At 45.9% G+C, this 12,500-nt stretch overlaps 3 protein-coding genes across 4 annotated transcripts in view; all 3 read right to left on the reverse strand.

The window, feature by feature from the left end:
- Positions 1 to 12,500, reverse strand: part of LOC110519495 (adhesion G protein-coupled receptor E2-like) — a 248,464-nt gene that overhangs the window by 207,452 nt on the left and 28,512 nt on the right. The window lies entirely within an intron of this gene.
- Positions 1 to 12,500, reverse strand: part of LOC110512397 (adhesion G protein-coupled receptor E1) — a 98,325-nt gene that overhangs the window by 1,494 nt on the left and 84,331 nt on the right. The window lies entirely within an intron of this gene.
- The window catches only part of LOC110512654 (adhesion G protein-coupled receptor E5), a 12,827-nt gene continuing 10,271 nt past the window's right edge, over positions 9,945 to 12,500 (reverse strand). The window contains exons 11-14 of one of the 2 annotated variants that reach the window (XR_005035423.1): positions 11,400 to 11,571; positions 11,229 to 11,330; positions 10,604 to 11,041; positions 9,946 to 10,393 (exon numbers count right to left, since the gene is read on the reverse strand). Coding sequence is in view for 1 of the 2 variants with exons in the window: in XM_036939988.1 (XP_036795883.1) it covers positions 11,000 to 11,041; positions 11,229 to 11,330; positions 11,400 to 11,571 (316 nt within the window). In the remaining variant the exon portion in view is untranslated. Of the gene's footprint in view, positions 11,042 to 11,228; positions 11,331 to 11,399; positions 11,572 to 12,500 lie in introns of both variants that reach the window. The other variant, XM_036939988.1, reaches the window with a different exon arrangement.

A 12,500-nucleotide genomic window follows, 5' to 3' on the forward strand; every position in this document is an offset into this window, starting at 1 on the left:
TGCTTTTTCCCTAAACTTTTTTTTGAAATCTGACACAGCAGTTGCATTAAGGAGAGGTATATCTATAATTCCATGTGTATAACTTGTATTATCATCTCCATTTATGATGAGAATTTCTGTTTAAACGATGGGGCTATGCAAAATCACTTTATGTTTTTTGGAACTATTGAATCTAATACACGAATGTAAACTCAGATTTTTTTATATAAATATGAACTTTATCAAATAAAACTTGCATGTATTGTGTAACATGAAGTCCTATGAGTGTCATCTGATGAAGATAATTCAAGCTTAGTGATTCATTCTATCTTTCTTTCTGCTTTTTGTGAATGCTATATTTCACTACAAAATGGCTGTGCTTTTTGTGGTTTGGTGGAGACCTAACATAATTGTTTGTAGTGCTTTTGCTCACAAGCATATTTGAAATCGGACAATTTGGTGGGATTAACAACGAGAATAGCTTTAAAATGGTATGAGACACATGTATGTTTTAGGAATTGTAATTATGAGATTTCTGTGGTTTGAATTTGGCGCCCTCTATTTTCACTGGTAGTTGTCATATCGATCCCGTTAGCGGGATTGCAGCCATAACACGTTTTTGAAGTAATATTCTTCAATGTTCTGATAGGGAACAACTGTTGACCTGGTCATAAGTTAAATTCTACAAGAACCATGGGCAATAAATTACTAATTTAAAAGTTTAAAAAAAATGGATGTACCAAGCTCTTTAAGTTAGGTTTTGGTTTGGGTAAGCTGATCCTAGATCTGTGACAAACTCTACAATGTCTGAACTGTACAGTAATTTACTGTATTCTGATCCTAGATGTGTGCCTAAGGACCGCTATATCTCGTTGGCCAGTAATAAACTAACCAAGAGTTTTAAGATGGAGCCATGAGTGACAATCCTGTTGGAGAATCCAGATTCTCTGTTTATTCCCTCCTCATTCTGAGAATCTTTCCACAAGGATTTCTAAAAAACCTGGTGATAAAGGCTATATTTGGACAAAAGCACTGCAAGTGTTCACAACAAATCTTTAACATTCTTATGATATAAAGTCCTGGCAAAAAAAAATGAGAATGACACAAAAATACATTTTCACAAAGTTTGCTGCTTCGGTGTCTTTAGATATTTTTGTCAGATGTTACTATGGAATACTGAAGTATAATTACAAGCATTTCCTAAGTGTCAAAGGCTTTTATTGACAATTACATGAAGTTGATGCAAAGAGTCAATATTTGCAGTGTTGACCCTTCTTTTTCAAGACCTTTGCAATCTGCCCTGGCATGCTGTCAATTAACTTCTGGGCCACATCCTTACTGATGGCAGCCCATTCTTGCATAATCAATGCTTGGATTTTGTCAGAATGTGTGGGTTTTTGTTTGTCCACCCACCTCTTGAGGATTAACCACAAGTTCTCAGTGGGATTAAGGTCTGGGGAGTTTCCTGGTCATGGACCCAAAATATCAATGTTTTTTTCCCCGAGCCACTTAGTTATCACTTTTGCCTCATGGCAAGGTGCTCCATCGTGCTGGAAAAGGCATTGTTAGTCATCAAACTGTTCCTGGATGGTTGGGAGAAGTTGCTCTCGGAGGATGTGTTGGTACCATTCTTTATTCATGGCTGTGTTCTTTGGCATAATTGTGAGTGAGCCCACTCCCTTGGCTGAGAAGCAACCCCACACATGAATGGTCTCAGGGTGCTTTACTGTTGGCATGACACAGGACTGATGGTAGCTCTCACCTTGTCTTCTCCGGACAAGATTTTTTCCAGATGCCCCAAACAATCGAAAAGGAGATTCATCAGAGAAAATTACTTCATTAGTCCAATCCCTGTACCTTTTGCAGAATATCAGTTTGTCCCTGATGTTTTTCCTGGCAAGAAGTGGCTTCTTTGCTGATCTACTTGACACCAGGTCATCCTCCAAAAGACTTGACCTCACTGTGTGTGCAGATGCACTCACACCTGCCTGCTGCCATTCCTGAGCAAGCTCTGTACTGGTGGTGCCCCGATCCTGCAGCTAAATCAACTTTAGGAGACGGTCCTGGCGCTTGCTGGACATTATTGGGCACCCTGAAGCATTTTTCACAACAATTGAACAGCTCTCCTTGAAGTTCTTGATGATCTGATAAATGGTTGATTTAGGTGCAATCTTACTGGCAGCAATATCCTTTTTTTAACCTTTATTTAACTAGACAGGTCAGTTAAGAAAAAGTTCTTATTTTCAATGACAGCCTAGGAACAGTGTGTTAACTACCTTGTTCAGAGGCAGAATGTCAGATCAGGGATTTGAACTTGCAACCTTTCGGTTACTAGTCCAACGGTCTAACCACTAGGCTTCCTTTCCGCAGTGGGGTAGCAGTGGAAATGTTTTGGGGGGATTCAGTTCATTTACATGGCAAAGAGGGACTTTACAATTAATTGCAATTCATCTGATCACACTTCATACCATTCCGGAGTATATGCAAATTGCCATCATACAAACTGAGGCAGCAGACTTTGTGAAAATGTATATTTGTGTCATTCTAAAAACTTTTGGCTACGACAGTACACTACTGTTCAAAAGTTTGGGGTTACTTAGAAATGTCCTTGTTTTTTGAAAGAAAAGCAAATGTTTTGTCCATTAAAGTAACATCAAATTGATCAGAAAGTTCCTCTCCCTGTAATTGTTTTCTTTTGTCTATCTTAATAGATTTTATTGGCCAGTCTGAGATATGGGTTTTTCTCAGCAACTCTTCCTAGAAGGCATACATCCGCAGTCGCATCTTCACTGTTGACGTTGAGACTAGTGTTTTGCGGGTACTATTGAACTAAATCTAAGGTTTGTAGTTTTTGAACTTAGCCCCTATCGAATACACAGTGGGATGTGGGTCATTTTGCACTTCCTAAGGCTTCCACTAGATGTCAACCGTCTTTAGAACGTTGTTTCAGGCTTCAACAGTGAAGGGGGGGGGGGGCTCTTTGAGTCAGTGGTCTGGCACAGTGTCACAGGCTTGTGAGGCGCCGTCACGAGAGAGTTAGCTCTCATTCCATTGCTTTTCTATAGACAATGGAATTCTCCGGTTGTAACATTTTTGAACATTTATGATAAAAACATCCTAAAGATTGAATCTATACTTAGTTTGACAAGTTTCTACGACCTGTAATATAACTTTTTTAACTTTCCGTCCGACGTTCGGCTGGACCTGAACGCGTGTTTGGAATTGTTTACCAAACGCCCAAACAAAAGAAGCTATTTGGACATAAATTATGAACTTTATCGAAAAAATCGAACATTTATTGTGGAACTGGGATTCCTGGGAGTGCATTCTGATGAAGATCATCAAAGGTAAGTGAATATTTCTAATGCTATTTCTGGCTAATGTTGACTGCGCAACATAGCGGATATTTATTTCGGCTGTTTTGGGCTCTGAGCGCCGTACTCAGATTACGCTTTTTCTGTAAAGTAATTTTGAAATCTGACACAGCGGTTGCATTAAGGAGAAGTTTATCTATATTTCCATGTATAACACAAGTATTTTCATCAACATTTATAATGAGTATTTCTGTGAATTGATGTGTCTCTCTGCAAAATCACTGCATGTTTTGGAACTACTGAACACGCCAATGTAAAATGAGATTTTTGGATATAAATATGAATTTTACCGAACAAAACATACATGTATTGTGTAACACGAAGTCCTATGAGTGTCATCTGATGAAGATCATCAAAGGTTAGTGATTAATTGTATCTCTATGTGTGCTTTTTGTGACTCCTCTCTTTGGCTGGAAAAATGGCTGGGTTTTTCTGTGACTAGGTGGTGACCTAACATAATCGTTTGGAGAGCTTTCGCTGTAAAGCATTTTTGAAATCAGACACTGTGGCTGGATTAACGAGAATTGTATCTTTAAAATGGTGCCTAACACTTGTATGTTAGAAACATTTGATTTATGAGATTTCTGTTGATTTGTATTTGGCGCCCTGCAATTTCATTGGCTTTTGGCAAGGGGTTCCGCTAGCGGAACGGAGTTCCACAGGTTAATGAAGCCAGTATAGGACTTGTGAAGCGCCTTTTTCTTAAACTAGACACTCTAATGTACTTGTCCGCTTGCTCAGTTGTTCACCGGGGCCTCCCACTCCTCTTTCTATTCTGGTTAGGGCCAGTTTGCGTTGTTCTGTGAAGCGACTAGTACACAGCGTTGTATGAGATCTTTAGTTTCTTGGCAATTTCGCACATGGAATAGCCTTCATTTATCAGAACAAGAACAGACTGATGAGTTTCAGAAGAAAGTTATTTGTTTCTATCCATTTTGAGCCTGTAATCGAACCCACAAATGCGGAATCCTCAACTAGTCTAAAGAAGGCCAGTTTTGTTGCTCCTTTTATCATCACAACAGTTTTCAGCTGTGCTAACATCAATGAAAAAGGTTTTACTAATGATCAATTAGCATTTTAAAATGATACACTTGGATTAGCTAATGAAATGAGCCATTGGAAAACAGGAGTGATGGTTTCTGATAATGGGCCTCTGTACGCCTATGTAGATATTCTATAACAGAATCAGTAGTTTCCAGCTACAATAGTCATTTACAATATTAATAATGTCTACACTGTATTTCTGATCAATTTTATGTTATTTTAATGGACAAATTCTGTGCTTTTCTTTCATAAACAAGGACATTTCTAAGTGACCCCAAGCTTTTTAACTGTAGTAGAGGTACATAGAGGTGTCCATGGTAACACTTGATAATAACTATCATGAATAAACCTTTTAACGATTTATAAACTATTATAAGAATGTGTAAACATTACCAGCCTGAATGTATGAACATGCATATTATTCTTAAATGTTATTAATAAAGTGTTAAAGATCAATAACACATTTACAGTATTACAGCATTACAGTATTACAGTAATACAGTAATACAGTAATACAGTAATACAGTATTACAGTATAACAGTATAACAGTATAACAGTATAACAGTATTACAGTATAACAGTATAGCAGTATAGCAGTATTGTTACGGTGAGTGAATGAGGACCCAAAAGCGAACTAACTTAAACAGAGCTTCTTTAATAACCAAACTGTGGTAGGCTCAGATAGACCGGCAGATTCCGACAGGACAGGACAAGGTTACAGCAAACATGACGATAGTCTGGCTCAGGCATGAAACACAACAAACAAGAATCCGACAAGGACAGGAACAAAAACAGAGAGAGATATAGGGGACTAATCAGAGGGAAAAGGGGAACAGGTGGGAGAAGGGGTGACGAGGTAGTCAAGAGGGGACAAGGAACAGCTGGGGGAAAGCGGGGGAGAAAAGGTAACCTAATACGACCAGCAGAGGGAGACAGGGTGAAAGGAAAGGACAGAAAGACACAACATGACAATACATGACAGTACCCCCCCACTCACCGAGCGCCTCCTGGCGCACTCGAGGAGGAAACCTGGCGGCAACGGAGGAAATCCTCGATCAGCGCACGGTCCAGCACGTCCCGAGAGGGAACCCAACTCCTCTCCTCAGGACCGTACCCCTCCCAATCAACGAGGTACTGGTGACCACGGCCCCGAGGACGCATGTCCAAAATCCTGCGGACCCTGTAGATGGGTGCGCCCTCGACAAGGATGGGGGGGGGGGGGGGAAGACGAGCGGGGGCGCGAAGAACGGGCTTAATACAGGAGACATGGAAGACCGGGTGGACGCGACGAAGGTATCGCGGAAGAAGAAGTCGAACTGCGACAGGATTAATGACCCGAGAAATACGGAACGGACCAATGAACCGCGGGGTCAACTTGCGAGAAGCCGTCTTAAGGGGAAGGTTCTGAGTGGAGAGCCAAACTCTCTGACCGCGACAATATCTAGGACTCTTAGTTCTTCGCTTATTAGCAGCCCTCACAGTCTGCGTCCTATAACGGCAAAGTGCAGACCTGACCCTCTTCCAGGTGCGCTCGCAACGTTGGACAAAAGCCTGAGCGGAGGGGACGCTGGACTCGGCGAACTGAGATGAGAACAGCGGAGGCTGGTACCCGAGGCTACTCTGAAAAGGAGATAGCCCGGTCGCAGACGAAGGAAGCGAGTTGTGGGCGTATTCTGCCCAGGGGAGCTGTTCTGACCAAGACGCAGGGTTGCGAAAAGAAAGACTGCGTAAGATGCGACCAATAGTCTGATTGGCCCGTTCTGCTTGACCGTTAGACTGGGGGTGAAAGCCGGAAGAGAGACTGACGGAAGCCCCAATCAAACGGCAAAACTCCCTCCAAAATTGAGACGTGAATTGCGGACCTCTGTCCGAAACGACGTCTGACGGAAGGCCATGAATTCTGAAAACATTCTCGATGATGATTTGTGCCGTCTCTTTAGCAGAAGGAAGCTTAGCAAGGGGAATGAAATGAGCCGCCTTAGAGAACCTATCGACAACCGTAAGAATAACAGTCTTCCCCGCTGACGAAGGCAGTCCGGTGACAAAATCTAAGGCGACGTGAGACCACGGTCGAGAGGGAATGGGAAGCGGCCTGAGACGGCCGGCAGGAGGGGAGTTACCGGACTTAGTCTGCGCGCAGACCGAACAAGCAGCCACGAAACGACGCGTGTCATGCTCCCGGGTGGGCCACCAAAAACGCTGGCGAATGGAAGCAAGCGTACCCCGAACGCCAGGGTGGCCGGCTAACTTGGCAGAGTGAGCCCACTGAAGAACGGCCAGACGAGTAGGAACGGGAACGAAAAGAAGGTTCCTAGGACAAGCGCGCGGCGACGGAGTGTGAGTGAGCGCTTGCTTTACCTGCCTCTCAATTCCCCAGACAGTCAACCCGACAACACGCCCCTCAGGGAGAATCCCCTCGGGGTCAGTGGAGGCTACTGAAGAACTGAAGAGACGAGATAAAGCATCAGGCTTGGTGTTCTTAGAGCCCGGACGATAAGAAATCACGAACTCGAAACGAGCGAAAAACAGCGCCCAACGCGCCTGACGCGCATTAAGTCGTTTGGCAGAACGGATGTACTCAAGGTTCCTATGGTCAGTCCAAACGACAAAAGGAACGGTCGCCCCCTCCAACCACTGTCGCCATTCGCCTAGGGCTAACCGGATGGCGAGCAGTTCGCGGTTTCCCACATCATAGTTACGTTCCGACGGCGACAGGCGATGAGAAAAATACGCGCATGGGTGGACCTTGTCGTCAGAGAGGGAGCGCTGAGAAAGAATGGCTCCCACGCCCACCTCTGACGCGTCAACCTCGACAACGAACTGTCTAGAGACGTCAGGTGTAACAAGGATAGGAGCGGATGTAAAACGATTCTTGAGGAGATCAAAAGCTCCCTGGGCGGAAACGGACCACTTAAAGCACGTCTTGACAGAAGTAAGGGCTGTGAGAGGAGCTGCCACCTGACCGAAATTACGGATGAAACGACGATAGAAGTTCGCGAAGCCGAGAAAGCGCTGCAGCTCGACGCGTGACTTAGGGGCGGGCCAATCAATGACAGCTTGGACCTTAGCGGGATCCATCTTAATGCCTTCAGCGGAAATAACAGAACCGAGAAATGTGTCGGAGGAGGCATGAAAAGTGCACTTCTCAGCCTTCACAAAAAGACAATTCTCTAAAAGGCGCTGGAGGACACGTCGAACGTGCTGAAGATGAATCTGGAGTGACGGTGAAAAAATCAGGATATCGTCAAGGTAAACGAAAACAAAGATGTTCAGCATGTCTCTCAGGACATCATTGACTAATGCCTGAAAGACAGCTGGAGCGTTAGCGAGGCCGAAAGGAAGAACCCGGTATTCAAAGTGCCCTAACGGAGTGTTAAACGCCGTCTTCCACTCGTCCCCCTCCCTGATGCGCACGAGATGGTAAGCGTTACGAAGGTCCAACTTAGTGAAAAACCTGGCTCCCTGCAGGATCTCGAAGGCTGAAGACATAAGAGGAAGCGGATAACGATTCTTAACTGTTATGTCATTCAGCCCTCGATAATCTATGCAGGGGCGCAGAGACCCGTCCTTCTTCTTGACAAAAAAAAACCCCGCTCCGGCGGGAGAGGAGGAGGGGACTATGGTACCGGCGTCAAGAGCTACAGACAAATAATCCTCGAGAGCCTTACGTTCGGGAGCCGACAGAGAGTATAGTCTACCCCGGGGGGGAGTGGTTCCCGGAAGGAGATCAATACTACAATCATACGACCGGTGTGGAGGAAGAGAGGTGGCCCTGGACCGACTGAACACCGTGCGCAGATCGTGATATTCCTCCGGCACCCCTGTCAAATCACCAGGCTCCTCCTGTGAAGAAGAGACAGAGGAAACAGGAGGGATAGCAGACATTAAACATTTCACATGACAAGAGACGTTCCAGGAGAGGATAGAATTACTAGACCAATTAATGGAAGGATTATGACAAACTAGCCAGGGATGGCCCAAAACAACAGGTGTAAAAGGTGAACGAAAAATCAAAAAAGAAATGGTTTCGCTATGATTACCAGAAACAGTGAGGGTTAAAGGTAGCGTCTCACGCTGAATCCTGGGGAGAGGACTACCATCCAGGGCGAACAAGGCCGTGGACTCCCTTAACTGTCTGAGAGGAATGTCATGTTCCCGAGCCCAGGTCTCGTCCATTAAACAGCCCTCCGCCCCAGAGTCTATTAAGGCACTGCAGGAAGCTGACGAACCGGTCCAGCGTAGATGGACCGACAAGGAGGTGCAGGATCTTGAAGGAGAGACAGGAGTAGTAGCGCTCACCAGTAGCCCTCCGCTTACTGATGAGCTCTGGCTTTTACTGGACATGAAGTGACAAAATGACCAGCAGAACCGCAATAGAGACAGAGGCGGTTGGTGATTCTCCGTTCCCTCTCCTTAGTCGAGATGCGGATACCTCCCAGCTGCATAGGCTCAGCTCCCGAGCCGGCAGAGGAAGATGGTAGTGATGCGGAGAGGGGGGCAACGGAGAACGCGAGCTCCTTTCCACGAGCTCGGTGACGAAGATCAACCCGTCGCTCAATGCGAATAGCGAGTTCAATCAGGGAATCCACGCTGGAAGGGACCTCCCGGGAGAGAATCTCATCCTTTACCTCTGCGCGGAGACCCTCCAGAAAACGAGCGAGCAAAGCCGGCTCGTTCCAGCCACTGGAGGCAGCAAGAGTGCGAAACTCAATAGAGTAGTCTGTTATGGATCGATTACCTTGACATAGGGAAGACAGGGCCCTGGAAGCCTCCTCCCCAAAAACAGATCGATCAAAAACCCGTATCATCTCCTCCTTAAAGTCCTGATACTGGTTAGTACACTCAGCCCTTGCCTCCCAGATTGCCGTGCCCCACTCACGAGCCCGTCCAATGAGGAGAGATATGACGTAGGCGACACGAGCAGTGCTCCTGGAGTAAGTGTTGGGCTGGAGAGAAAACACAATATCACACTGGGTGAGGAACGAGCGGCATTCAGTGGGCTCCCCAGAGTAACACGGCGGGTTATTGATTCTGGGCTCCGGAGATTCGAAAGCCCTGGAAGTAGCCGGTGGATCGAGGCGGAGATGGTGAACCTGTTCTGTGAGGTTGGAGACTTGGGTGGCCAGGGTCTCAACGGCATGTCGAGCAGCAGACAATTCCTGCTCGTGTCTGCCTAGCATCGCTCCCTGGATCTCGGCGGCTGAGTGGAGAGGATCCGAAGTCGCTGGGTCCATTCTTGGTCGGATTCTTCTGTTACGGTGAGTGAATGAGGACCCAAAAGCGAACTAACTTAAACAGAGCTTCTTTAATAACCAAACTGTGGTAGGCTCAGATAGACCGGCAGATTCCGACAGGACAGGACAAGGTTACAGCAAACATGACGATAGTCTGGCTCAGGCATGAAACACAACAAACAAGAATCCGACAAGGACAGGAACAAAAACAGAGAGAGATATAGGGGACTAATCAGAGGGAAAAGGGGAACAGGTGGGAGAAGGGGTGACGAGGTAGTCAAGAGGGGACAAGGAACAGCTGGGGGAAAGCGGGGGAGAAAAGGTAACCTAATACGACCAGCAGAGGGAGACAGGGTGAAAGGAAAGGACAGAAAGACACAACATGACAATACATGACAAGTATAACAGTCCAATAGGTCACAACTAACACAAATCTTCACTTAATGTTTTTCTAAATCCCTTTGGATTTATTTGTGTAGAACAGTCACACTATCTTGTGCTCTTGGTAATAAATATTACTATAAATCTATCACATTCATGTAAAGGAAGAAAGCTTCTGTTTATAAGTATGGCTTCATCTGTCTATTCGACGAAGTTGTGTAAAATTGAACCGATCTTTTGTGTCTGTAAAAATTACATAAAGAGGACATGCATTGCTATTGGATGACATGAAGATCATGTAACTTCTGATTGGATGAAATAAAGACCATATGGATTCCTATTGGATGACATGAAGATCACATAACTTCTGATTGGATAACCTCTTTTGTGTCTGTAAAAATTACATAAAGAGGATATGCATTGCTATTGGATGACATGAAGATCATGTAACTTCTGATTGGATGACATAAAGACCATATGGTTCCCTATTGGATGACATGAAGATCATGTAACTTCTGATTGGATGAAATAAAGACCATATGGATTCCTATTGGATGACATGAAGATCACATAACTTCTGATTGGATAACCTAATGCTTGATTAGACAGTGGTTAATTAACATCAAGTTTGATATGAAGTGTCTAATCAGGGATGGAACTGAAGGATTTTGGGTACTGGCCAACCTGGCTAGTGGACTTCCATTTTTACTATCCGGCGGGCTAGTTGGACACATTTTCTACTAACCTGGTCTGAACAGTACTATCCTCGGGATGAGTGTTTCTGGTGTGTCACTATCTGGCCAAGATCCTAAATCAGAAACACTTCCCATTTCTACAATATATCTTAACCACACCGCTAAACGCAAATATTTGTTTTCATAAATGTTTACGATATCGACCATTTTGACTTTACAGTTTGGCCATCTAGTGGGAACCTTTGTCATGGGAGGAGGGGTAAAGAGGTGCATTATGGGGGTTTGGTGACGTCATATCTGCGACTCCCCCGTGTTCTCTGCGCTCCTTGACCCCTAGGACAGACAAAGGTCAAAGGACAGAGGTTAAATTAGTGAAAGTGGTGTGTGTGTGTGTGTGTCTGTGTGTGTGTGTGTTTGTGTGTGTGTGTGCGTGTCTGTGTGTGTGTCTGTGTGTGTGTCTGTGTGTGTGTCTGTGTGTGTCTGTGTGTGTCTGTGTGTGTGTGTGTTTGTGTGTGTGTACCTGGGATTGGTTGGAAGAAGGGTTAGTAGTGCTGACCTCTGTGTATCTCTTCTTCAGTGGTGTGCAGATACAGGACAGGAGCTTGCCATACTCCTCTCTCACCTGATGGGGGAAGCAGAGCACAGTGTTACACACACACACACACACACACACAAAACACACACACCATACCGTTTTGTTCAGTAGGCAGTGCATGATGAACAGCAGTGCTCCCTGTAGAGAGTTGAGGATAGTGAAGAGATATGTCATGACCACTGTCCCCTCCTCTTGGAACTGGAACACTCCAAATATCCACATAGTACCCAACACACACAGCTGGGCCACTGCTGTCACTGTGAACACCCTGGAGAGAGAGCGGGAGGAGGAGGGGAGTAGGGAGGAGGAGAGGGGAGGGAGGGAGGGAGGTAGGGAGGGAGGGAGGGAGGGAGGGAGGGAGGGAGGGAGGGAGGGAGGGAGGGAGGGAGGGAGGGAGGGAGGAGGAGGGGAGAGGAGGAGGGGAGTAGGGAGGAGGAGAGGAGTAGAGAGGAGGAGAGGGCAGGGAGGGAGGGAGGGAGGGAGCGATGGGAGGGATGGTAGGGGGGATGGGAGGGATGGTAGGAGAGAGGAGGGATGGGGGGGATGGGAGGGATGGTAGGGGGGATGGGAGGGACGGGAGGGGGGATGGGAGGAGAGAGGAGGGAGAGGGGAGATGGGAAGAAGGGGGAGTGAGGGAGGAAAGACAAGGAAGGATGAGGGGGAGTGGAGGGGAGCGAGGAGGAGGTAGGATAAGGGGAGAGAGGGAGGGAGGAGAAGGGGAGGGGGAGATGAGGGGCGAGGGGGGAGGGGGAGGGGAGCAGGAGGGAGGAGGGAAACGTTTTAGTACAGATTTATTTAATGTACTATGGCAGCTAAAAACTGAATTGCATAAATTAATTTATTCACACACATCAAGGATTTGTCACTGTCCATACATTCACTACATTTCTACATTCACCTATCTCTCCGTTTCTCTTTTTGTCTCTCTACATCACTGTCTCTGTCTCTTCCCCTGTTACACCTGTCACACCTGTGTTCCATTCACTGTCTCTGTCTCTTCCCCTGTTACACCTGTGTTCCATTCACTGTCTCCAGTGCTAAATATCGTCGGTCTACTAACCTCCTGGCAACCATAATTATCCACACCTGGCAACCCACATTACGCACACCTGCTCCCTCTCGGTACTTGGACTCCATCATTACCTTGATTACTTCCCCTTTATTTAGCCCTCAGTAGCCTGTCTTCTTCGGGCAGTA

The sequence above is a fragment of the Oncorhynchus mykiss genome, chromosome 13, assembly GCF_013265735.2.
Source record: "Oncorhynchus mykiss isolate Arlee chromosome 13, USDA_OmykA_1.1, whole genome shotgun sequence".
NCBI classification, from domain to species: domain Eukaryota; kingdom Metazoa; phylum Chordata; class Actinopteri; order Salmoniformes; family Salmonidae; genus Oncorhynchus; species Oncorhynchus mykiss.